Source organism: Trichosurus vulpecula, chromosome 9, assembly GCF_011100635.1.
Source record: "Trichosurus vulpecula isolate mTriVul1 chromosome 9, mTriVul1.pri, whole genome shotgun sequence".
In the NCBI taxonomy this organism is placed as follows: Eukaryota; Metazoa; Chordata; class Mammalia; order Diprotodontia; family Phalangeridae; genus Trichosurus; species Trichosurus vulpecula.
Window position 1 is genome coordinate 45,070,152 of NC_050581.1, and position 26,863 is coordinate 45,097,014.

The 26,863-nt window shown below is 39.8% G+C and overlaps 1 protein-coding gene across 2 annotated transcripts in view; it reads left to right on the plus strand.

The window, feature by feature from the left end:
• Positions 1 to 202: 202 nt before the first annotated feature.
• LOC118831889 (protein shisa-9-like) overlaps positions 203 to 26,863 on the plus strand; it is a 43,857-nt gene continuing 17,196 nt past the window's right edge. The window contains exons 1-2 of one of the 2 annotated variants that reach the window (XR_005009159.1): positions 203 to 352; positions 8,585 to 8,620. Coding sequence is in view for 1 of the 2 variants with exons in the window: in XM_036739359.1 (XP_036595254.1) it covers positions 247 to 352 (106 nt within the window). In the remaining variant the exon portion in view is untranslated. Of the gene's footprint in view, positions 353 to 8,584; positions 8,621 to 26,863 lie in introns of those variants that run through there. The other variant, XM_036739359.1, reaches the window with a different exon arrangement.

Genomic DNA, 26,863 nt, shown 5'->3' on the forward strand with positions numbered 1-26,863 from the left:
AGGCAGGGACTATGTTTTCTTTTTCTTTTTATCCCCACCGCTTAGGTCGGTGCCTGTCACATGGTAACTGCTTAAGAAATGCTTGCTGACTGACTGAATAGGTGTTCTGATTGGACAAGGAGAAAGAATTTGGCTTGGTGTAGGAATCTGTCAGTCCTGTCTTTGACCGTCTTTCTCTCTTTATTGTTTGTTACAGATGCCACTCAACTGAACAATGCAGTGCCAACCTCCCCTCTCCTCCCACAGATGTCTCACCCCCATTCCTATCCCAGCTTGGGGCAGATCTCCAATCCATATGAACAGCAGCCTCCTGGCAAGGAACTGAACAAGTATGCCTCCCTAAAAGCTGTGGGTAAGCCCTGAAAATGCCATGCTTGTTTTCTCTTTTGAATGAATGTGTTGCATGCACTGGTTCATATTCTAAATAAAAAGACAGACTTTCCAGGTGCTTTGAAAAAATCCTTTTCAAGCATTTGATAACTTTCTTTTCCATAGCATTGACTGAAACAAATGAGGAGAACCCAACCCCAGTTAAGTCGATGAAGAGATTCACTTTTTTTCATTATAGGCATGCCCAGAATAATGCCGCCCAGATGCACACCATTTTTTCAATAATGCTATTAAGGCATTAAAACCACCCCACTTTAATGATCTGGATCCAGTACTGGGTACAGTACCTGAAACAGAGTAAATGCTTACTAATTGCTTATCAAATTGAGTTGAATCGACCTATTTGCTCAGGCTGTTATGGTAAGGGGATGTTAACATCATTAGTTTTCCTGGCTTAAAGGCTCCCATTCCCTGCCTGACAGTTTCTATATCTTGATGCTTATTTCTCATCATCTTCCTTTTGTAGTTTAGTGCTCCCTGCCATTAGGCTTCAGCTTCCCCTTATGTTTATGGACTAACTGCCCCCGTAATGTTGTTTCACCCAACACCACATTTTCATGAAATCAAGTAATGTTAGGTAAGGCATGCCTCTATGTACTTCCATCTTTGTAGTTCTAGTCTCTTCTCTAGGTCCCTCTCTAGGTACTCCTAGACACTAGGCAGTAGTTCTGAAATTTTTTTTCAATACTAGTATGTTTTGGCTAAGCAAGCAAATGACTCAATCAACCAAAGAAATCTGGTAATTACATACTATTAAAAAAACATTAAATTTCAAAAGCGTCCCAGAATTGTCACATATCTATCCCAATTTTCTATGCCTATAATCCTGGATATTAAGAACTAAGGTGCAGGGCAGCTAGATGGTACAGTGAGTAGAGCACTGGCCCTGGAGTCAGGAGGACCTGAGTTCAAAACTGGATTCAGACACTTGACACATGTACTAGCTGTGTGACCCTGGGCAAGTCACTTAACCCCAATTGCCCTGCCTTCCTCCTCAAAAAAAAAGAACTGGGGTACAGAATGATGACAACATGGCTCTGTGTGATCATCCATGATCAGATTCAAGCCACATTCTCTTCTAAGCCTATCTGCCATTCTCTATTTTTATTTAATAAGGCAATAAAAGTAAACGCAGGCATTAAAAAAAAATTTCCAATAACATTTGAAACAGAAATTTTGTTTCCCAAGCCATTTCTTTTAATCAAAACGTTGTACTGAGACATAACTCATCATCTGCTGTGTTTTAAGGTTTACTAAACAATTAAAAATCACCAGGGAGCTACAGTATAAATTGCTCCCGCACCCAGAGGAAGAAGTACTTTAGGCTCAGCAAACCAAACTCTAGCCATTAGAAAAGCATCCATTCCTTACCTGTTTGACCCTGTTTTTTACAAATGGAAATTTATCCCTATTATAGAAACCTAGAATCTCAACATTACAAGAGGCCTCAGAGTTCATGAACGCTGCAATTTACCTTCTGTTGGCAACACATTACTCATTCTCCTAAGCTGAGTGAAAAGATTCCTTGGGTGTCTAGAGTTTCATGATGATATGCAATTTTAATGATTTGAGAAAAGGATGGAAAAACTGATAAGAGGAGAAGATAGAATTCTGTATCATCAACAAAGGGCAGCAATACATTTCTCTCCCTAAACTTTATATAAGTTGCTATCCAAATAATTTTTCTATGGCTGGCAGGTTTTAGTATTTTTATGTACCTCCACATTCTAATGTTTTAGGTCTTTCAAAGAACATGTTATTACTTCTAACCACAGGAGCAGCACAATTCACAAGACATTTTATTTTCTTCTTCATGCTTGCTTTAAGGGTCACCAATCAGGCTCTGAAGGGTCATTCATTGAACATGCCTGGCTTAGTTGAAAAGATCCCTGAAAACACCTCTTTGATCTTGAGGAATCCCACTCAGCTAGACACAGCAGAGAATTATGCTATTTGTTTCTCTTATAAGAAAAGGAAATTATTTTGAAGTCTTGATCATTTTCCCCTCTAGTTTCTGCTTCACTCCCTTGCAGTTTATCTTGAATGATAAATTTAGTCAGTTCCTTAGGGAAAGATCTTAAGAGTTTGAATATAAGATACTTTTCTACATCTTAATGAGTTTTTTTTCCTACCCAGTTGCCTTCATCCCATAGCTTCCTATGCTAACAATAGTAATTCTGGACATGGCCCATGACCAAGTGCAAAGGGAGAGGCAGTAAGAATTGCAACCAGTTATGCTTAACAATCAGCTCTCATAGGTTCTCATCACTCTTGTCCCATCACTTTAATTTTCTCACTGTGATGGGTGACAAGCATCAGCCCCACTACCTGAAGCAGGCATGTGGTAATTAGTGTGTTCCTTATCTGTAGTGCCTAGACACCAACCAGAGGTATCCAAGCGTAGCTGAATCTCTGAGATTTTGTCAGTTTGATTACCGACTGTTCCCAATAGCTCCTTCCCATTGCCTGCTAGAGGCTAGGGTATAAAACAGAGCTGGAAATGTAGAAGATAGTTTTGATTCCCCACCCCCCCAAAGAAAGGCAGTAAATAGTAGCAGTGTAACTGGTCAACCTTTGGCCAATTGAGAAAGGAACACGATAGTTGTTGAGAGATTCTAATGCACATAGGCTTTAGTTTAAATAGATCCCCTTTATAAAAGTCTGGATTTATAAAATCTGACAGTTTAATTAACTTAGAATGTAGAGAATCATTCTCACAATGACTTTATAAAAGGATTCACTGTAGGATCCCTCTAAATCAAGAGTTATTAACATTGTTAACACTCACGGACATTTTTAGCAATCTGATAAATCCTTAGAGATACCTTCTCAAAATAATACACACACACACACACAAACACATGATCAGCATTGCCCAACTGGAACTGGCCATTTGGGTCCCTGGGGGAGGGCAGCCACTACTACTCACAGATTATTGTTCATCCTTCTTGCAAGTCAAGACGTCACCCTCCTGATGTCTTTGGTCCTCTTGAGAACAAAGGACAAGCAACAGCAACAACAATGTATATGTGTACATATATATCTATCTCTTTATATATATACACATATATTATCAATAAAATAATAACTAATATTTATGTAGCTCTATAAAGTTTGCAAAGTGATTTATATATGTTGATTCATTGGATCTTCACAAAAATTCTGTGAGATAGGTGCTATCATTATGCCCATTTTACAGATGAAGGAATTAAGGCTTAGAGAGTTAAGTGACTTACCCAGGGTTACACAGCTAGTAAGTGTCCAAGGCAGGACTTGAATTTAAATCTTTCTGAATCCTAAGTCCAACACTCTATCCATAGCAAAGAAATGCTATATTTCAATTATAGGTTAGTGGAAATAAAGATATATTTCCCCCCTCCAAGTTTGTGGACCCTCAAAATCTGGGGTCTGTGCACCCCAGGTTAGAAACTTCTGATTTTAATAATAAAGAACACAGGGTTGTTCTAGGGCATTTAAAAGGTAGCAGTTAAACATATTTATATTTTTCTGGAAACACCTCTCTTATGTTAAAACAAGGCATTTATTAGTCAAGATGAAGACTTCAGTTAAAGAACCAAAGGTCATTGGTGGGAACCTTGGTCCTAAGCAGACTTAGTTATTAAAGTATTTGCCCCTTCACTTCTGAGAAGATACTCCTTCTCTGGATGTCAGTGTCTGAGCTCGGGCAGCACTCAACCTCTGGGGCATCCATTTCCTCGTCTGTAAAATGAGAGGGTCAAACTAACGAGAGAGAGTGGCATAATGGATAGAGAGCTGGCCTGGAAACCAGGAAGACTTGACCCTCCTCTGACATACGCTGGCCATGTAACCTTGGGAAGGTCATTTAAATTCTCTGTACTCTAGAGCAGGGCTTCTTAAACTTTATCCACTTGTGACCCCTTTTCATGTTTCCACAACATTCGTTGGCATTTCGTGGCCTGAGGGCACACAGTGCAAAGTGCGCATGCTTTGTGTTCAGAGCCAAGGCTGCTGTGAAGTTGCATGATCCAACACTGACCAGTGCTGCCAGAAACACCTCAGATTCATTATGTGTTTGATTTTGAATTAATTTTTGGTTGTTGCATGTTCAGAAACCTTGTACTATTGCCAAATTTTTCTGATCCCCATGGGGTCATGACCCACATTTTAAGAAGCTCTGCTCTATAGCAATGAAATTACAGTTCCTATCCCTAGACTGCTGCTGTTCTTTGTGATCTCATTTGGGGTTTTCTTGGCAAAGTTACTGGAGTGGCTTGCCATTTCCTTCTCTAGCTCATTTTTTATAGATGAGGAAACTGAGGCAAACAGGGGTAAATGACTTGCTCGGGGTTTCAAAGTTAAGTGTCTGAGTCCCGATTTGAACTCTCCGGAAGAACTAGCTACTAGGCTAGATGTACTAAATCTAAGGTCCTATGATTTTTCGAGATTTCGTTCGGTTCTAAATTTATGGTCCTATGAATCTTCTTTCTTTCTTGGACTTCATCAGTCTCCTCCTCTCCACTGATACAGCTGATCCTTTTCTCCAATTAGTCTCCCTGCTTCCCCACCCTGATGACAGGACACTGATTAGATCAATAGCGGTGATTCCTGCCTTATGCATACATGTTCTTTTGCTCCTGATGACATCATTCCTCACCTCTGAGTCACTAGAGGAGTTGAGATTACTCAGAGTTTGTTCCCTCTGATGCCCTGTGATCTCTATCCCAACTGGAGATCATCCCAAGTTGAAAAAAAAAGTCTGTCACAATGTAAAACATACAGCCTCAGCCCACATTCACTTTCCATGCATGAGTAGCTATGTTAACGGTGTTTTATTTTTTTGTTTGAGGCTGTGTCTTAGTCTCCTGAGCCATATTCACCTGCCTAGAGTGAGCAACAATTTAGGTAGAACCAGTGGCAAAGTATGATGGCTTCAATGATGTTACTCGTTGGATACTGGGCAAATCACTAACTTCACCAGGTCTCAGTTTCCTCCTCTGTAAAATGTGGGCGGGGGGAGGTTTGGAGCTAACTGATCTTTGAGATCCCTTCCAGATCCAGATCTATGAACCTATGATTATTTAACCCACACTGCCTCCAAATTCATATGATAATGACCATCTTATAGTGGAGTTCTGCAGTACTGACTAGGAAAATTAAAACATTTTATTTATATTGTCTCCACTTTTTTCCCTCCTGTAATCTTTTCTTGCTGCAGTCAGAGTTCCTGTCCACAGCAGAGCATCTATCAGTGGAGCCCTTTGCAGTCTGATATGAACAAATCCCTGAAAGTATCTGTTTTCCTATGAGAAAAGCACCCCTTGAGGATCACATGCATGCTAAATCGATCACCTTTTCTTTTCCTTTTCTGCTGTCCACTGATTTCAGAAGTGTCTAAAACATTTTATCTTTCCCTATTCACGTTTTCTGATTCTCTTGAGGTCTCAATATCATGACATTGAGTCCTTCCCAAAAGTTTATTAGCTGAGCACCAAAGCATACTAGGCAGTTGTTTTCTTTTGTTTTTGGTAAGTCTGCCCAAATCTTCCCAGTTTACCAGATTTGCTTTTCTCTTGGCTTAAATAGCCATATTCTTTCCTAAGCCTGTCTGCCACTGATAGCTGTCATAGAGGCCAGAGGCAGTGAGTGTTCTAGCCAGAATACTGGCCCCCAGCTCAGAAGTGAGTACTCAGATGAGACACATAGGAACTGTCTCAAAACTAGGAAGGGAAAATGCTTGCAAGGCAATATTCACCATGTAAGTAACCAAACCCTGAGCTCGACCTGATGCTTCCCCTCCCCACCCCCACTCCCAACCCACGATGTAAAAGATCCTGGTCTAACAACTTCATCTCTATTAGTTTAAGTCATAAATGGATAATGAGCCCATTCTTACTTTCTAACTAATGGCTTTTAGTAGGAGGCACATTACCCCCCAAAATATTTTCTTGGGAGGTCTGTAATGTCTACATAATTTTTAAAAAATGTTCCTATAGATTCTTTATTTAAAAAATCCTCTCTCCCTCCCCCCTGCCGCAGAAAACAAAATGAAACATGTATGCAGAGTCAAAGAAAATAAATCACCACATTGGTCATGTCCAAAAATGTGTCTCATTTTGCATGTTTAGTTCCCTTCCCCTCTATGTCAGGAAGCATATAGCCTTCTTCATCCTTGGTCCTTGACCTTGACTAAGGTGATGGAAAGTCCCTTATAAGTACCCTTCACTAGTTGTATTTTACTCTGCACTAATAAAGTGTTAGGAAGTCAGCACTCCACACATAATTGCATCCCCCTGAAACCTCTGCAGTGCTGTTCATTTTAAGCCATAGATAAAGTAGCAGAGAGCTCGTTTCACTGGGTGTACTCTGCAAGAGTATGTTCTGTTGTTTTCAGGAGCCCACTGAATGACAATCAAGGTTGTTACTTCCATAAGTTGTCACTATACACCAGATTAAAAAACCAGCCTTGCCCCAGGATGAGTGCCACAGCGGTTGGCCCTCAGACAGCAGACTGATTTGCTGCTCCTCATCCCCCGGACCTTGGCTTGGTTAATCATTTCTTTTAGCCTGGCCCCTGATGGCTCTTAGGATATCAAATCCAGGCAGTTTCATGAGTTCGTCTGAGGATCTGGGCTTCTCTTTAAAATCTTTTCCCTTCCAGATTTCTAGATCTTCCTGGGCCACTGAGGAAGCTTTGGCAAGCTTTTTTATGTCATGCTACATCCAGAGGCACAGGGGGCCTTGGCCACTGCCAGATTGCTCTTTGTGGGACAGGGTTTGCCTAATCCAATTCAACAAGCATTTAATAAGGGCTAAACAACATGTATAGAGATAAGAACATACAGATACAGCATACATATAACGGGATTTCGGGGGGGCACTAGCAAAATGGTTTCTCTGGGGGTGTCAAAAGCAGTGATTCTTAGGGAAAGGTTCAGGGCAGCTTTCCTTCAGAATGCCAACAGATATACGCTGGGGAGTCTAGAGGGTCACCTGCATTAGGGGATGGTAAATGGTGAGGGTCAGGAAGTGGTTACCTGTAGACAGGCTACCTGATAGCTTACAATCATGGGAACTTTACCTAACCTTTTTGGGGGGAGGGTAACTAGACCCTGGGAAACTGAGGCCCCATGTATCACACCTGATTTCCTTTAATTATTAAGGCCTTAGCAACAAGAGGCAAAACCTCAAATGATTTTCAGTAGAAGAATGACCCTAAGGACTTAGGGAGAAGAACAAAGTAGGGCAGTATTTGCCTTTGACACTCTCCCACCTCTTTTTTCTACCCTTCTCCCCTTTTCTCATCCCTTCTCCTTATGCTATCTAGAGACCCTTCATTTGGGTCTGCAGAAGAGCTAAGAAATTTTTCATACTCCAAAAATTATACGTCTTGCCTTCCACAATTAAAATTACCATTCCTTCATTGTCAATCTGAAATACGTGTTGTCTGATGATCTAATTTAAATTCTCTATACGATGTGAATGACTGATACCTCCCAGGAACAATTACACTTTAAAAGAGGAACTTGTAATGAATTTATAATAGGAAGGAGATGTGGGGGAGAAATTGGGATCCACCTTCTTCATGCCTATTATACATTATTTCCTCTCCCTCCCCTCCTTGAATGAATAACATGGCTCAGCAACTTGCTATCTCACTTGTGAAAAGTTGCCAACTTTATTCTTTAGTCATCAATATCAGCAAAGAAAATTGATCAATGCCTAGGTTTCATATTTTACAATATGAAAACTATGATTCAGTATGTTACCCTTTTTCTTTTGCTGTTGGAAAACTTTGAAATCAATGAAGTTCTGTGGTCTGCAAAGTCATGTGCCCCAAAGCATCTATTTCTTCCACTCCATTTAGATGATTTCTTCTGTTTTACCCTTAAATGTTTTATCTTGCACTGGTATAAATCAGCCATCTGCCCAATTCTTTTGAGAAGTAAATAGCATGCAGATCCTAATCTATGCAGATCCATGTTATCAAACATTCACATGTGTGGATTACTGGTTTGGATCTAAATTCACAGACCCAATCTTGACCTCCAGGAGTTTACAGTTTAACCCTGGGGTGCTCAGCTAAGGTGTCCTGCAGGTTTATGTCATCCCACAGGATTTGGGGTGGCACTTGGATTTGAGGACCTGGTGAGCACTGGGTGGAAGGGGGAAATACAATTGACAGTTGAGCATCTTTCGATTATTATTTTTTTAGGAAGTTGTGATGGTGACTGGGCAACACTTAAGTCACCCAAAGGTACTGTATGGCTTTTCTTGATCCTTTGTTTGGATGTCTTGGAAAAATTTTTTTGAAAAGTACAGAAAAGTTCTAGTGTTTGTGCCTGTCCAACTGCACGCATGTATACAGTACAGTAACACGTGTGAGTATGTCCAAGTTCACGTGTGTACATGTGGAACTGTACATCTGTGTATGTACCTACCAGCTGGCAAATGTGATCTGTCCAGCCTCACTGAGGCATCAGTGATGGGCTGTAATCCCTGATGATTCCTCTGCCCATGGACACTTCCCAAGGCTCATATTTAAGGAGAGCACATGTAGACAACAGAAAGGAAAACAGGTAAGAAGTCCAAAAAAAATTCTTTTTCTGACATATCTACACAAACAAAACAAAGACCGATTAGGAAAGGGGATGAAATATCCCCCTACAGGATATATAGGGCTCATTCATGTTCTAGGTAATCTTTTTTTCTTGGAAAGACCTAACCTCTGGAAATATCAATGATGGCACGGTATGTGAAGGTGTATGCTGTATAATACTGTTTTATTCTGGGATCTGCCATCCTCAGCCTCCGGAAACAAGTTACTAGTGACTTGCCACACTTCCTGTTGAGGTGTTCTAAACCTTAAAAAAATAACTTGTGGGTTACTGCCAAGACTGAATGGCTTTAGAAGACTAAGGATGGAAAAATTTACCGTGCATTACTAGCATACCATAGGAATCTTCATAAAGAGAGGTGACAACAGAAGATGATTTTTCCTCCAACTTTCCTCAGGTTGGGGAAGGCTGATGCGCAGTTGGGTAATTGGTGATCAGTGTTATGAAGTCTTGATAAAGGTTTCTGAGAGTCTCCTATTGAACCTGGGTTCCAGGAGTGATCGTTCCTAAATCCACAGGAGAGATGAGACTGGAGTAGAACCTAAGTAAAAGTATAACCAACTAGAAAGTATTCTCTTCCTAAGAAAGTGGTTGCTCCCTGATTATACACTCCTTGAAGTCAGGGGTTGTCTATCACCTCTTTCTGTATCCCTAGTGCTTAGCACAATGCCTGGAGCATAGTAGGCACTTAAAAATGTTTATTGAATTGAAGATAGTGTTGCATGGTGGTTAGAGTTCTGGACTTGGAGTCAAGAAGACTTGAGTTCAAATCCTGTCTCAGACAATTGTGTGACCTTGGAGTCATTTAACTCCCTTGACCCTCCGTGTTTTCATCTATAAAATGGAAATAATACAAGCATCTACCTCACAGGAGTGTCGTGAAGATAAAATGAAAGGATATTTGCAAAGCACCTTGCCACTTTAAAGCTCTGTATAAATGTGAACTATCATCATTATTGTTTTGAGGAAAGCCACATTTTTTTGGTCTTGAGTTAGATAAAAGCTGTCCACATGTCAAAGTACATTTTTAGAAATAAAAACAATTTGGAACATGACAGACCTACTAATTTGAGGCTCATTTTTTTTCTTGTGGAAAACAATGCCATTATAATAGTTATGACAGTATTTTGATGCAGTCAGTTATCTCCTTTTGTTATAGCCTGCTGTTCTCTAGAAGAGTTTAGGAAGCCCTTGAAGATAGAGTGGGAATGTTGGTGTGGAAGACAAAATATAGCAGAGCAAAAAGGGTAGTGGATTTGGAGACAGAAGACCAGGGTACGAGTCATACTTACTGCCTGTGTGATTTCGGTGAAGTCGTATTCCCACTCTGGGCCTCATTTTTCTCATTTGTAAAATGAAGAGATGGTGTGATGGGGCTGACAAAGAGAGGGCTTAGAGTCAGGATTACTCAGATTTGAATCCTACCTCAGACCCTTAGTGCCTCTGGACCTTAGCCAATTAACTTTTCACATCTGCCTCAGACACCTATTAGCTGTGCAACCCTGGGCAAGACATGTAATCTTGGTTGTCTCAGCTCCCTCATCTACTGAACTTACTTACCAAAGTTGTTGTGAGGATCAAATTAGATAGTACTTGCAAAGCACAATGCCTGGCACACGGTAAGTGCTATATAAGTGGTTGTTATAATGATAATGATGATAGTGATCATAATTACTACTACGACTATTACTCCAAACAACTCTTTAAGCCTATAAATTGCAAAGCCATTGCTCATCTGTAGAGGAAGTTATCACATTGGGAGTTCCTTATACTGATGAAACTATCGTTCAGTTATTTCAGTTGTGTCCTATTCTTTGGGACCCAGAATTTTCTTGACAGAGATACTAGAGCGATTTGCCGTTTCCTTCTCCAGCTTATTTTACAGATGAGGAAACCAAGGCAAATAGGATTGTTTGACTGGTTCAGGGTCACACAACTAATGAATGTCTGAGGCCATATTTGACTTTAGATCAGTGCCCTCTCCACTGAGCCATCTAGCTGTGCAATGAAATTATAGGTCTAGGGTCTAGGCTAAAAAACAAAAATGAATGGGTTGAACTAGATTAGTGGTGTCAAATTCAAATAGAAACATGGTTCGTTAAACTGTACATGAGGATCTTTATGGGGTGCATATTGCCTTAGAAAACTACACATGTTTAAATATTTCTTTTTTATTACTACATCGGTATGTTAAAATCAGGATCTTAATATGGTTTAGACCATACTCAGGAGTGTTGTTGGCTACATATGGCCCCTTGGGCTAAACGTTTAACCCCTCTGGCCTAGATGACCTTTAATTTCCCTTCTTGCCCCAAACCCTATGATCCTTTCCCTTTCAACCAAACCTGAGAAAATTTTACTGTTTGCCTTCTTGGCTCAACCACTGTCTTCCTTAAAAAAAGTATTTATTTTTAATACATGAAATAAAACAATTATTTTGATAACATAGTAGAATAAAAAAGATGATTGTACACAAAACTGCAAATATATTATGCACGTTACTATTTCTTTTAAATGTACACTAAAGTTATCATGTAATTTTCTTTTTATTTCCTTTTTTCTTCTCTCCTCCATCCACCCTAGAGGTGGCTACTATTAGACACGATTATGAATGTATGTATGTATATATATATATATATATATACACATATATATATATGTTCTTTTTATTTATCTGTTCTTTCTCAGGATGTAGGTAGCGACTTCCTTCATAGATCCTTTGTAGTTAATCTGGGTATTTATAGTAATCAAAATGATTTAGTTGCTCAAAGTTATTCTTAAAACAATATTGCTGTTACTGTTTATAACATTGTTTTGGTTCTGCTAATTTCATTCTTCATTATTCATGCAAATCTATGTTTTTCTAAAAATCAACTGGGGCTTTGCCTCAGGTGCTGATATGGGTAGGGACATGTCCCCTTGTACAGTAGCTTAGCTGTCTATGACCTTCCTAGGTAGTTTGACTTCTATCCCATCCCAGATTCTTATGAAAGTGGTAGTCTTCCTCTGGCCTGAAATTTTACCAGTATAGACTGCCTCCAATGTTCCATCTGACCTGGAGACTTTTATCAGGTAAGATACTTGGAATAGTGCAAGTTGAGCATGACATTATCTGCGATCTCCTACCATTATAAACAGCTTTATGCCTCCCATAGTTTGTGTGATTCTCTATTCTCCTTTTCTCTGGTAACTATAGAAACCCTTCCTTAGTATTTCTTCCATCTCCTGGTGCTTAATGAAACCTACAATTCTCCTAAAGACCACACATCTCTTGGCACTTGATGAAAGGCTGGCTGCACCTTCTTTCACACACAGGACCCAGAGGAAGGGTTGGCACACATCTTGCTCTCTCTTCTGTCACTTTTGGGCCCTCCTTTTACCACTTTCATTCAGCATCACCTCTCCTCCTTTAAAGTTCTCACCATCCTGTTCCAATGTTTGTTAGTTATTCAGATTATTTCCCCCCCTCCACCATAAGCTTGGTACTTGGCTTACAGTCTTCTGTAAGGTCCTTCTTTAACACCCCAGCTCCTTGCTACATTCGGAGTTTCTTAGCCTCTCCACCTCCCATTACCCCTCTCTCTTCAGTCTACTTCCATTATGCAAAAGACCTTTGATATGTTAGACCTTTAATCAACTGAATTTGCCCCAGGTTTAGAATTCCTAATTACATACATGCTGAGCATAACACACTTGAGTATTAACATTCCTTGAGAATCTACATGAAAAGGCTCAGATCCCTAAACCGCTTCATAGGATCAGGCATCATAGATTTAGAACTGCAATAGACCCCAGAATCCTTTGAGTACAATGCCCTCATTTTATGGGATACCAGGGAAACTGAGGCACAGAGTAGTTAAGTGACTTACCTAGGCTCATATAATTAGTAAGCGTCTGAGGCCAGATTTGGACTTAGCTCTTCCATGTCCTATTCACCGCACTAGTTTTTTTTTTTTTCAGATTAGGCAGAAATGGGAAAGGAGGGAGGAATTGGGGCTGAGATTGAGGATTTAAAAATCAGGGGTTAAAGGTAGCAGGGGGAACCGTACATATAGGGTCTAGGATCCATTGTTGCTTCTTCATCTGCCTATGGTCCTTCCCCCTGACTGAGGACAGAAGTGACTGGAGAACAGGTAACTAGAAGTATATGATTTCTGAGACTATGAACTCAAATGTTATCTTAAATCAGACAAAAATCACTCAAGTTTAATTGTGGTTGTCTAAGCAAGATGAATAAACTGGATGTTTATTTGACTTTATTGACTTTTTCCACCTTTACCTCTTTTTTTTGATATAACAGAGATGGAACTTGAGGAGGATATTTGACTGTAACGATCCTGAGAGAGGAGGCAGCTTTTATTCAGACAGGCAGGCAGTAACAAGCAGTCATTAAGCTCTTACTTTGTGCCAGGTGACAATTAACTCTTTTGTCTCAAGTAGTTTTTCATTTATGATTTCTTGAAATATAGCTCTGGAAAACCAGGCTTTGTTAAAGTCCATTGTGATTTAAAGGGAGTTGCTTGACTATACCTTTAAACCCAAATCACTCTGGTTTTCACTGATTGGCCCATAATAGGGCCCTTCCCAAGCCTCACTTGCTCATTGTTTCGGTTTTGATGTCTCAGAGTGAGAAAAAAGAAGTCAAGCAGAAACCATCATTCTATCTGTGGAAGAGGAAGACTACTCTAAAAAAAATTAAACCTGTCTCTGGAGCCCTCCAGGAGGGTGCATAAGGAAATGTCCTTAGCCAGAAGGATTAGTCAAGAGAACTGCCAAAAATAATACAAAGGGCCAAGATTTTGGCTTTCAACCAAAATATAGAGGGCAGGATGACTTCTGCAGTGACCTTAAGAAGTGTTTGTGTTTCTTTCAGTACCAAGTAATTTTTATGTGTGTACAAAATGAAAACTTGTACTCATCCTAAAAAAGAAAGTGAAAGGTCTGGGAGAATATATCTTTACAGGTTGGTGAAAAAAGCACTTTAAGGAAGAGCTAAGCAGAATTAAGAATAAGAACAATAGGAGAATTCCTTCACCTCTGTGAGAGGCAGCACAGGGTAGTGAAAAGGATGCTGGACCTAGAATCAAGAAACACCCAGTTTTGAATCCCACCTCTGAAACTTACTAGTTGTATTCAAGATAGGCTCACTAAGCCTCAGTTTCTTTACCTGGAAAATGGAGATAATCATAGCCATAGTCCCTACCTCACAGGGTGGTTGCAACTATGTCATTTTGTTGTCCATTTGTTTCAGTCGTATTTCTTTATGTCCCCATTTGGGTTTTCTTGGCAAAGATACTGGAGTGGTTTGCCATTTCCTTTTCCAGCTCATTTTACAGATGAGGAAACTGAGGCAAACAGGGTTAAGTAACTTGCCCAGGACCATGTGGCTAATAAGTGTCTGAGGCTGGATTTGAACTCAGGAAGATGAGTCTTCCTGACTCCAAGCTTGGCACTCTATCCACTGTGCCACCTAGCTGCCAGAAGGTCTGATAGTCATAATGTATATAAAGCCTGAAAGACTTGCAAACCTTAAAGTGCTACATAAAAGGTATCTATCTGTTAACTTTCATCAGCAGGCTGGAAAGCAAAAGAGAAGACAAATGCTTGTTAGTTGGAAAATAATAAAATTTAATTAATTATTGTTCTAAAATGTATTTCTTTATTTTCTAGTTTTCAATGTTCACTTCTATAATATTTTGAGTTCCAATTTTTTTTTCTTCCCTCCCCGCTCCCCTCCCCAAGATGCAAGGAATCTGATGTAGGCTATAGATGTACAATTGTATAATTAAATTTAATTTAAAAAATGAAAAAGTAAAATTCTGTAGAATCCAATAGAGGCTGGATAGGAAGCTCTCAAGAATGAAATTCTGAAGACGTAAAGAGAAATGGGTCCTATTGGCAGGAGGCAGGAGAGCTTCCTAAAGAGACCAATAGGACCATTTAAGGAACTCATTGGCCAGCTTAGATTTTACAAAGACATTTATAGAAAATACACGCAAAGGCAAGTAACTCAGCATGGATATGAAAGATTAGCATAGTCTTGTAAAAAAATTGTGTTAAGAGTGCTAAAACCCAGAGTGAGTTGATGATGAATGTTAAGGACAAAAAATGGATTGTGTTTGTTTAATTATGTTCAAGTCCAGAGATATTCCATAAAAGGTATACACTGCTGCCCAGAGTAGGATAGATGGGATGATGATAGCAGACGTTGGTGAGATGACCAAACTACCTAACTCTTGTCTTGCTTTGGTGTTTGTTTTTTCCCCTTTCCCTCAAGGAAAATGATCTTTGTTCTAGCAAGGATAGAACAAAAATAGGTAAATGTAAGTTGAAACTGGAGGTAAATGAGGAGAGGAGAGGAGAAGAGAAAGCCTACTTGCCCTCAGTGAATTCAACACAGTAGACCAGAACAAATCACATCCTAGGGCAATCGTAAAACTAACAGCTGTGATCATTGAGGCCTTGCTGGTAATCTTTGAAAGAACCAGATGAACAGGAAAAGTGCTGTAGGACTAGAGAAAGCCAGGTGCTGTCCTGATTTTCAAAGTAAGGAAGAGGGTAGAATCTGAAAATTATGGGCTAGTAACCTTGATTTATATTCCTAGCAAAATTTCTGATTGCATTATTAAAAGATGGTTTGTGGGCATTTAGAAAGAAATGTGGTTATCACTAAAAACCAGCATGACTTCGTCAAGAATATATCATGTCAAGCCAACATCATTTCCTTTGTCGACAGGGTAACTAGACGGGTATGTTAAGGGAATACTAGATACGTATTTTACCTAGCAAAGCATTTTACATAATGTTTCATGCAGTCTTTATGGATAAAGTGGAGAGATGTGTTTAAGATTATAGTACAGTTAGCTGGCTGAATGATAGGTCCAAAGAACAGTCATTAATAGGCCTTCTTCAATAGTTATTTTTTTGGGAGTGGGGAGGTGGAAGAGGGAAGTCTCCAGTCTAATGAAATGTCCTAGAGATATGCCCTTGACCTTTTTTTGAGCATTTTTATAATTGTTCTGGATGAAAATGTAAAAGGTATGCTTGTCAAACTTAGAAATGACACAAAGCTGGGAAGCAAAAAAAAAATAAACCATGCTAGATGACAAAATTGGGATCCAAAAAATAAATTTACATGTGAGCAGATCATGTATGTAACTTAATAAGGATAAATCTAAATATAACTTGTGGGTCAAACTGTGACTAATGACACAATAAACAAGGTTCAGTCTTGGGGGTGTCCTTAAAAATAATCTCGATAGCTCACACATCCATGTAGGACTCCACCAAGAGAAAAAAACGAATCTGACTCGTATCTTTCAAATGGTCCTCAGTAACCCTGTAAGCAGTCAGGTTAGCAAAGGTGTTAAACATAAACCTAGTTTGTTTCAGTGAGTAAAGAACCCAGAAAGGACTCATATGAGCCCCTTGCAAAACAGTTGAGCGTTTATCACAGTGATCTTACTTTTTCTCTACAGTGAAAACCCACAAATGAGTCCTTAGTAAAAAGTATATTTGCAGGTCTCAAGGCTGAAACAAGTTTCTACCTGGTGCTTCTCCCCATCTCCTGAGAAATGGACATGGATCCAGTGATCCATAGTATCCCCTTTGACTAACAGCCATTCCTGACCTCATTTCTGTATCCTCTCACTCTGTTTTTCTTCTGATACATTTCTCTTGCTGGCCATCCTAAATCCCTTTTATCCAACATAGTTATGGACTGAGAAACTCTGTTCTCCCACATCAAATATGCTTTTGGACTTCCCTCCCATCCTGAACAGGGGAAAGGGCTAACTGGGTTCATACTTTCTGCACAAAGTTCTATACTTATATAACCCATATAACATTTTGGGGCATCCTCAGCCCAACTCCTACTATCAAAGAGGAGCTGGGTTCCTGAGCAAGGCTACCTCTCTCCATCTTGGGGCTCTAAGGGTGTCCCTTAGGGACAATGAGGTATCATTCTTTAATACTATCAGCTCAAGTCCCCATCCTGATGTTTTCTGCTCAAGGTAAACCATCAGTGATTATTTGTTTTATATAATGAATTAATATCAAAGAGCTTTTATAAAGAGTTTTTTTTTTCTGCGAAGATACAGTAAGAACTGAAGTTACAAAGCATTCACTACTCTTCACTGATTCACCCTTAGTACCTGGGGGCATGCTTTGCCTAATACCCCAGGCCCTCAGGAGTCTAGGCTCAAACTTATAGAAGTTTATATATAGTATTTTCATCCTCCACCAAGAGCCTGTAGCAAGTTTACTTCCAAATTTGCCATAGTCAACAGATGAACTGCTATAGTTCCCTCCTGGCTGCCTTTACTGGGTCAAAGAGGTCTTTTGAGACTTTCTTCCTCGCCATCTGTCTGCAAAACTCATATCTCTGGTGTCTTGCTCTCCTATCTTGTTGAAGATTACAGTGTGGTAGTCATTTCTAATACTCCTTCATCCCAAGGCAGGAAAGGATAGCTACATCAGCAGCAGAAAAAACCATAGGGTTGTGGGCTCATGGAATGTATGATGGTGGTTTGGGTGGGGAGACAAATGCCTGAGGTGCCCTCTCCAATTGGAAGTTTATGGCATCATTGCCTCCTTATTCAAACACAAGCAGGAAGGAGAGGAAGGGCACCATATTTTGGCCATTAAGTACTTTCGGATGCCTACCCAGTCCTGGCTAAGCAGCCACTCAAAAAGGCTCTCTTCTTCACTCAAGCAAACCAGAAATAATATCTATGCATGCTCAGTTCCACAAAGGAAATGTATCAACAGAGAACACTGCACATGCTCATAAAGTCTGGCCTCATTGGCCAGTCCCTCATTACACTTAATTTCAAAAACCAAACGTCGTAAGTTTAGGATTGGGGAGGCATGTCTAGACAGAAGTTAAAAAAAAAAACACACCAAAAAACTGAAGGATTTTATTGACCGAAAGTATAATATTAGTATATAGCATGATCTAAAAGCCAAAATACTAATGCTCTATGAGGCCATATTAATTAGTCAGCTACTGGGGGGTGGATAAAGCATTGGAATTGGAGTCAGGAAGAAGTAAGTTCAAATCCTGCCTCAGACACTTATTGAGTTATGTGACCTGGGCTTGTCACTTACCTGTGTCTGCCTCAGTTTCTTCATTTTGTAAATGAAGATAATAAAAATACCTACTTCTCAAGGTTGTTGTGAGGATAAAATGAGATACTATTTTTAAAGTACTTTTCAAAACTTAAAGTGCTGTTTAAATGCTAGTTATTACAATTATGTTTAGGGCAGCTAGGTGGCTCAGCAGACAGAGCACTGGGCTGGGAGTCAGGCAGATTTCTTTTCCTGAGTACAAATCTGGCTTCAGACACTTACTAGCTATGTAAGGCTGGGCACGTCACTTACCTCTGTTTGCCTCAGTTTCCTCATTTGTAAAATGAGCTGGAGAAGGAAATGGCAAACAACTCCAATATTTTTGCCACGAAAATCCCAGATGGGGTCACGAAGAATCTGACACGACTGAAACAACTGAACAGCAATGATAAATATTATGTTTATTCATTTGCTAGGATAATATGGTATCCAGGACTGCATATATCAGAACCAAGATAAAATATACTCTACCTTGGTCAGTCTGTCTGGACTACTGTGCTTAGTTCTAAGTGCCACATTTTAGGAAAGATACATCTAAGCTGTCAGGCATCCAGGTTTCAGTGGATAGAGCATTGGGCTTGAAATAAGGAAGACTCATATTCCTGAGTTCAAATCTAGCCTCAGATGCTTACCAGCTGCGTGGCCCTGGGCAAGTCACTTAACCCGGTTTGCTTCAGTTTCCCCATCTGTACAATGAGCTGGAGAAGAAAATGGCAAAGCCACTCCAATATCTTTGCCAAAGAAACCCAAATGGGGTCACGGAGAGTCATCCATGACTAAATAACAACAGCATGTAAGCTGATCTCCAGAAAAAAGTTAACTGTGGTGCTGAAGGACCTCAAGGGCATGCCATAAGAGGATTGGTTTGAGAGAATAGGAAGGCTTAACTAGAAGAAGAGAAAACTTAAAGGGGAAATTATAGCTTGTGAAGGATTATCATGTGGATCAGGAATTAACCTTGTTTTTCTTGACTTCAAAGGACAAAACTGGAAGTAATGACTGGAAATTGCAGAGAAGTAGAATCAGGTTTTATACACACACACACACACACACACACACACTTTTTATAATTTGAGCTGTTCAAAAGAGAAATGAGTTTCTTCCAGAGATAGTGGGTCCCTCTTCCTACCCCACTAAAGAGAGGTCTTCAAATGGAGGTTAAGTGGCCACCTATTGAGGATGTTTTACAGAGGTTGATTCTTGTTCAAGTACCTATTGGAATACATGATCGACATCTCATAATAACCCCCCATAAAGGGCTTTGGAGATCCTTGTATGGGAAGCACTTTGGAGAGACAAATATATAATACTTGGTTATCTGTCTATTTATCTATCTATCTATCTATCTATCTATCTATCTATCTACATCTCCTCCTTAATCAAACACAAGCAGGAAGGAGACAAAAGGCACCATATTTTGGTACACACACATACATATTATACTAAGAACTGGACTCAATGGCCAGTCACTCATTATACTTAATTAAAAAACAACTTCCTAAGTTTAGGATTGGGAAGTCACATAGCTAGTTAAAGTTCTTATTAAAAAAAATAACCTGAAGGATTTCGTGGATCCAGAAAGTACAATGTAAGTATACAGTGTGCTATAATAGCCAAAAAAAGCTAATGCTATACTAGGCTGAATAGACCTATGGAGCTGTGGATAAGGCATTAGAACTGTAGTCAGGAAGATTTAAACTGTCTTCCCCCCTCTCCTCTCTCTGTCTTCTCTCCTCTCTCCCTCCTCCTTCTCTCTCTTCTCCCTCCCTCTCCCTATCTCTCTCTCTCCCTCTCTCTCTCTCTCTCTCTCTCTCTCTCTCTCTCTCTCCCTCCCTCTCTCTCTCTCTCTCTCTCTCTCTCTCTCTCTCTCTCTCTCCCCCCCCCCCTCTCTCTCTCCCTCTCTCTCTCACACACATACACACACACATACACACACACACACACTGGGTAATATGCATCTCACACACACACACACACACACACACACACACACACACACACTCCAAGACTTAGCTGACTATGATCAGTTCACTCCTGGTACCCTTATTTCCCACCATTTACCTGATATTTGTTTATAATTCATGATGAAAGAAACTGCCTCAAGCCTACCAACCTACCATGATCAAGAAATGCCTGCAGTTCTGGGATTCTGTTCATTTTATGAAATGAAACTCCGAGCTTTCTTATTTCAGTTGCTTCAGTGTATGGAAGATACTATGCTAAAGCTTATTTAGGGGGATTGAACTGGTGAGAAACCGGCTCAGTTTGGTTTCTTTTTTTGTTGGTCTTATTTTTGCGAGGAAAAGGAGAAAGGTCGTTAGCTCCTAGGGTTAAGAGGCCCAGGTTCTAGTTAGGGCTCTTCTATTAGTTAGTGGTATGACATCTGTTGATTTTAGTTTCCTTAGTTATAAAATGAAAGGTTAGGGCGCATGATCTCTCAGGTCCATCACAGCTCCAAAATTCTAATTTGGAACAATAAAGAGCAGGTGTATTTTTAGAATTGCATCTTTGAATGATGTTCTGGCTAAGATTGTGATGTTTATTACTTACGGAAATATTTGCCTCGGGATCATGGATTGCTTAAAAAGATTACCTCTCTTAGGAGAAGCTAAAGAAACTGGGATTCTTTAGAGAAGAGAATGCTGAAGGAAAAATATGAAAACAGTGAAGTCCCAATGTATGAACAATAAATCCCGTTAAGTGGTCTTCTGTATTCAGATTCTCACTATTTCAAAATATAGCTATATAAATCATGGCAACTGGTTACAGCCCAATGTAAACATACAGCATGAATTTGTTATCACTTCATATGATTCATTGTTCACACTAATCAGGACATAACTATTATGGTGTCAGGGGTCATTGATGATAGTTTCCTATATCATGGTAGAAAAAATACAGAATGTATTTACCAAAGTCCTAGTTCAATGCCTCATAAGGGGATAGAGGTGACCATGGTGTCTTGAAGACTATACCAATGGAACCCAAGCTCTGACAATTTCTACCAAGCTTTTGAATATGGGCTTATCAATGGGCTGTTTCTGATTAGTGACTGCTTCTGCTCCCCTGGTTTTAATTATGATTTCTGTATACATAACTCACAGATCTATAGAGCTAGCCCTAGTCTAAATCCTGAGCACCATTCCTGTGTCACTAACAAGCCTGCTAGGCATTTTGAACTGTATATCCCCTAGACATCTCATACTCAACATGTCCAGAACAGAATTCATTATCTTTCTCCCACTAATAGACCTCTCTTACAGACTTCTGAATTTTTGACAAAGGTATGATCATCCTTCCAGTCATCCTTCTCGGTGCCACCCTTGACTCTTCACTTCTATCCCACATATCCTCAGGAGCCAAATCTTGTTCCTACCTCTGCAACAAACCTCATACATACATACATACATATATATATATATATATATATATGCACACATAAATACTCACATACATATATATATAGATATATTGTATATGCATATACATAACACATATATACATAAGCACATATACATACATTTGCATATATACATTATATATATACACACAATGTATATGCATATATCCCCTTATCTCCACTCAAAAAGCTACCATCCTATTTCAGGCTTTCATAATCTCTCACCTTGACAATTGTGAGAGTCTTCTTGCTTCAAGTCTCTTCTCTCTGACCATGTTACCTGCCCCATTTAATAAAATCCAGTCATTCTCTATTACCTGTAAGATGAAATATAATGTTTGGCATTTGAGACTCGTCATAAATTGTCCCTTTTCTATCTTTTCAGTCTTACATATTATTGCCTTCCATGCACTCTATGGTCTGGCCATGCTTACCATTCCTCACACATGGTACTCTCTCCATGTCTTTGCACTGGGAAGTGCATGTCTGGAAAGTTCTCCCTTTTTGTTTGTTTCTTAAAATCCATGGCTTCTTTCAAGATGAAGTTCAAGTGCCCTCTTCTGCACAAGACCTTTCCTGGTCTCCCCAACTGCTAGTGCCTTTTCCTTTGAAGGCTATCTTTTATTTACTATGTATACCTAAATGTAGAGATTTTATATAATTACATATGTTCATGTCATCTCCCTCATTAGAATGTAAGCTTCTTGAGGGCAGGGAATTTTTGCCTTTTCCTTTTATCCCCAGTGCTTAGCATAGTACCCAGTAAGCATTTAATACAGACTTATTGGTTGAAATTCAGTTTCAAATATAGTACTCTTTTCTGTTGTTTTTTATTTATTAAAATATTCATATTTATTGATGTTTGGTTAATTTAAAAAAAAGAAAGTTAAAAAACAAGGTTAGTTCTAGAATTGAGATGGAAAGGGGTATGCCAAACTATGGTCCTCAGATTTGTTTTGTTATGTTTTCTCCATGCCCTACTGGCACAGAACTATCTCTTTTGTTGGCATGGCATGGTATCTAAAATTTCATTATTAAGAATGACCATGAGAGCTGATACGTAGCACTTTAAAATTCACACAATACTTTATATATGTTGTCTCATCTAATTACCACAAAAACCAAATAAGGAAAGTCTCATAGATATTTTCTCTATTTTGCAAATTAGGAAACTGAAACATGAATGTGTTAAAAATACTGGGCCATGATCATATAACTAGTAAACATCAGAAGCAGGATTCAAACACAGTCATCACCTACCTCTGAATCTCAAATTCTCTCCTCTATACCACCATGTCTCGATCACAGATTTATTTTTTAGATCAGTGTTTCTTAATCTAGGGTCCATGAACTTTAAAAAATGTGCTGATGACTGTATTTCAATATAATTGGTTTCCTTCATAATCCTTTGTACTTTATTTTATGCATTCCATGGGGTTCCCAGGCTTCATTAGACTTGCCAAAAGGATTCATGTCACAAAAAGTGATAAAGAACCTCTGTTCTAGAAAGGTCATCAGAGTGTGATGGAAAGAATGTAGAACCTAGTCAGGAGAGACCTGGGTTTGAATTTTGCCCCTGACACCTACTAGCCACATGACCATGGTGAAATCACTTAACCTTTTCAAGCCTGAGTTTCCTCATCTGTAAAACAGTGACAATATATTGAATAAAGGAGGCTGTGAAGATGAAATGAGATGATGCTTATGATTATATCTTGCAAATAAAAAGCGCTATAAAATGTTAGCTATTATTATGAGATTAAGGCATTATTCCCTTGTTAATATGCAATTATATCTCCTAGGGGTAATGTATGAAGTCATTATCAGTCAGGAATAACCTAGTGTGAATTCATTTACTAAATCCTTTCATGTGCCAGCTGGCAGGGAACGCATTTCCTTAGGGAGGAGATCAGGGAAAGACATCAAGAACCCACAGCTAGGGAAGGACTAACCAGGATTAGAGGTCCTGAGCAATATAGGGTACCTAGAAGGGAGGTTGTCATGTTATCAGAGAAAGGGCTATAAGATAAGTGAGGAGATTGCTGGTCACATGACTTATCTATTTCATTTTTATGGAGCCCAGCCCTGACTATAACCAGCATAGTGTAGTGGAAGGTGCCCTGGACTTGCATCAAGATCTGGGTTCAAGTCCTGGCTATGCCATTATCTATGTGACTTAGGAAATTCATTTCCTCTCTCTGAGCCTTCAATTCATTTAGTCTCTTTGAGTTTCCTCAACTGTAAAGATAAAACTTCAATGATGTATCCTTCTCTCAAAGGTATGAGAGAGTGAAACAGATATAGAGAAAGAGACCTAGAGATACAGGAGAGAGAGAGAGAGAGAGAGAGAGAGAGAGAGAGAGAGAGAGAGAGAGAGAGAGAGAGAGAAAGGAGAGGAGGAGGAGGAGGGAAGAGAGAGAGAGAGAGGGAAAGAGAATGATAGAGAGCAAAAGAGACAGAAGAGAGAGAATGACAGACAGGGAAGAGGGAATGAGAGATGGGGGGACAAGATGAAAGGAGGGAGAGTAAGAGAGGAGAGAACAGACAGAATGAGACAGAAGAGAGAGAGCTAGATAAAGTGACAGGACAAAGAATGAGAGAGGACAGGAGAAGATAGAGACAGTGGAGAGAGAATGAGAGAGAGATGAGAGAAGAGAAGGCAAGGAAAGGGAAGGGAAGGGAAGGGAAGGGAAGGGAAGGGAAGGGAAGGGAAGGGAAGAGAGATGAAGAATGAGAAAGAGACAGAGGAGAGAGAATGACAGAGAAAGAGAGGAGAGAAAATGAGAGAAGAAAGGAGAGGGAGAGAGACAGGAGAGAGAATGAGAGAGAGGACAGGAGGGGAGAGACAGAGAGAGAGAGGGAGGGAGAGGGAGGGAGAGAGAGAGAGAGAGAACAAAACTTTGTAAAATGCTAAAAACCCAAGTTTTTATTACATTGCTCAGAAAACCAAGCTGGCCTAGTGAGGCTCCTTGGAATTTGGACATTCTCATAAATGTGGCAGAGTTGAGTTGTTGATTTAAAGTCAGCAGAAGCTCAAGTTAAATATGACTTTGTGCTGTATGTTGTTGGTGGAGGTGGGGGCAGTGGAGAGAGTTGGAAAACTACAGGATGTTTTAAAGATGAGAATTGGTTCAGAAAAGCAAAATGTCAGAGCCTCAAGTCAGAAGTTTTCATCCCAGGAGAGTTTCACAGGATGCAAAATGAAAGAGAAAACCCTTAATTTGTGCCTGAATTCAGCTGAAGCTGAGCCCTGCATGTGATGAGGCCACTTGGAATCCCAGGGAAAAGCTTCCACATGAAAGCTACCTTGAAGTATTACTTCATGGAAATCTGACTTTTTAATATTCTCTTTTTCCTTATTGGTTTGGCAGTGGGCGGTCTTCCTTCTGGCCCTGGAAGTGTACAGAGGGGGGAGGAGGGAGAGGCGGAAGGGGGAGGAAAGGGAGACATTTTTAATAAAAGTCCAATCCCATAAGCAATGGAGCTCAATACTCTTTGAAAAACACAAAGCAAACAATTGAACCTATTAAGCTATGCAACTTTTGATGAGCCGTCTTGGGAGTGTACAGGTGGTAAAAATGAGCTGCCGCAGAGATCCCTTGCTAACTCGCTCACTCGCTTCTGGAGAACTGCTGAAATGAAGTCACAAGTAAAATTTCATTAGTTTAAATGAAGAGCCCAGAAAAGCTCGAGCCCAGTGGATTGAGGTCATTCCAAACTGGGTCAGGGAACTTGGAAATCCCATCATGTTTTCTTTCGGTGCTAAACTTGCAGTTACCCACAAGGCAACTCTCAAAGCTAGTACTGCTCAGGGAATCTCCCTTCTAGAAAGGTGGATTTTAAGATAATGCTGTCTAGGGAATTCAGAATGCCTCTTCCTTTATATAAATATAGGAGGTTGGGCTTCAGGAACTGTGGTTTTGAACTCCTCTTTCAGGGCATATGCAATACATAATACTTTCCAACGCCATGTGTTTGAACTACAAGTTGACATTGCTATTCCTGGTGATCACAGGAACATGGAGAGAGAAATGGCTTTCCCCACTTTGCTGCACTTTGGAAGAATGTGCAAAGGAAAAAAAAAAATAAAGACTTTGAAGATTAAGCCTTTAGTCACGGAGACTTTCAAAGAGTGGGGCAAGCTTCCTATTAGGGGTGTGGCTGAACTTCACCCAGTCACTAGGAGTGCCCCATGTCTCATTAATTTTATTTGGGGACTTGATCAGGAATTAATAATGGCCCATACCCAAACTATCTAACAGGTCTACTGGAGAATTCTCAATTTGATCAGAAACTTCCCTGGTCTATCCTCTTTACATTTCTAATGCATAGCGCAGCTTCTGGTACATAGTAGGCACTTAATAAATATTTATTGAATGCCTGACTGATTATTTATGTCATTCTCTTCTACACAAATAAGGAGAAACATTGGATTTAGAGTCAGAGGACTTAGGTTTGAATCTTGGCCCAGTCATTTAGTAGCTATAGGACCTTAGGCAAAGTCACTTAAATTCCCCGGGCCTCATTTCTCTCATCTGAAAAATGAGGGCATTGAAGTAGATAATCTTTAGAGTAGATTCCTTCTAGCTCCAAAACCATGAATCTATATCCTCTCTGGGTCTCAATTTCCAAATCTGTTAAATGAAGGTATAGAACTAGATTGTCTTTAAGGGCCCATGAGGAACTCTTGAGGCAAGGGACTTTCTTTTGCTTCTTTATGTCCAGTGCTTGGCACATAGTAGGTGCTTAATAAATGTTTACAAATTGACTGACTAAAGTCCCTCACAGCTCTCATCCTGATCCTTTGCTTTCATCTACTTCTGACACTCAGTGGTTATTAATGAAAGCTTTGTGAATGCTTGCCACTCAATAGGCTGAAGGCCTTCCTTGTTTGCTCCTGCCACCATATGGGTGCTAAGGAAGCACTCTGGCTGTTCATCCTTCACCCTTGCCACGTGACCTGGCCATGTTATCCTCCAATCATATAATTCCTCAGTGATAGCATTTCCTCTTGTTCTTCTTTAGGGTCCTTCATTGGTTCCATGTTGTTGCCTGCTCACCATCATCATGAGCCTCTCCATTACTCTCTATGTGTGATATCCACTTTAATTTTTTTTTGGGGGGGGAACTATTGTATTCCTTCCCTTGCTGCTATATAGTTTCACCAGGAAGATGCTGGTATTAAAAAGATTTTAATTTTTGTGCTTTTGTTGGAAGCTTAGGGTCATTAAAGAAACTTTTCCAGTTCCTAAAGTCAATCTAACCTACTCCCTTCCTCCTCTTCAACTCTCACTCCAACTCTTGTCCATCTGTACTATCTTTACAGCATAAACATACTGATGGACAA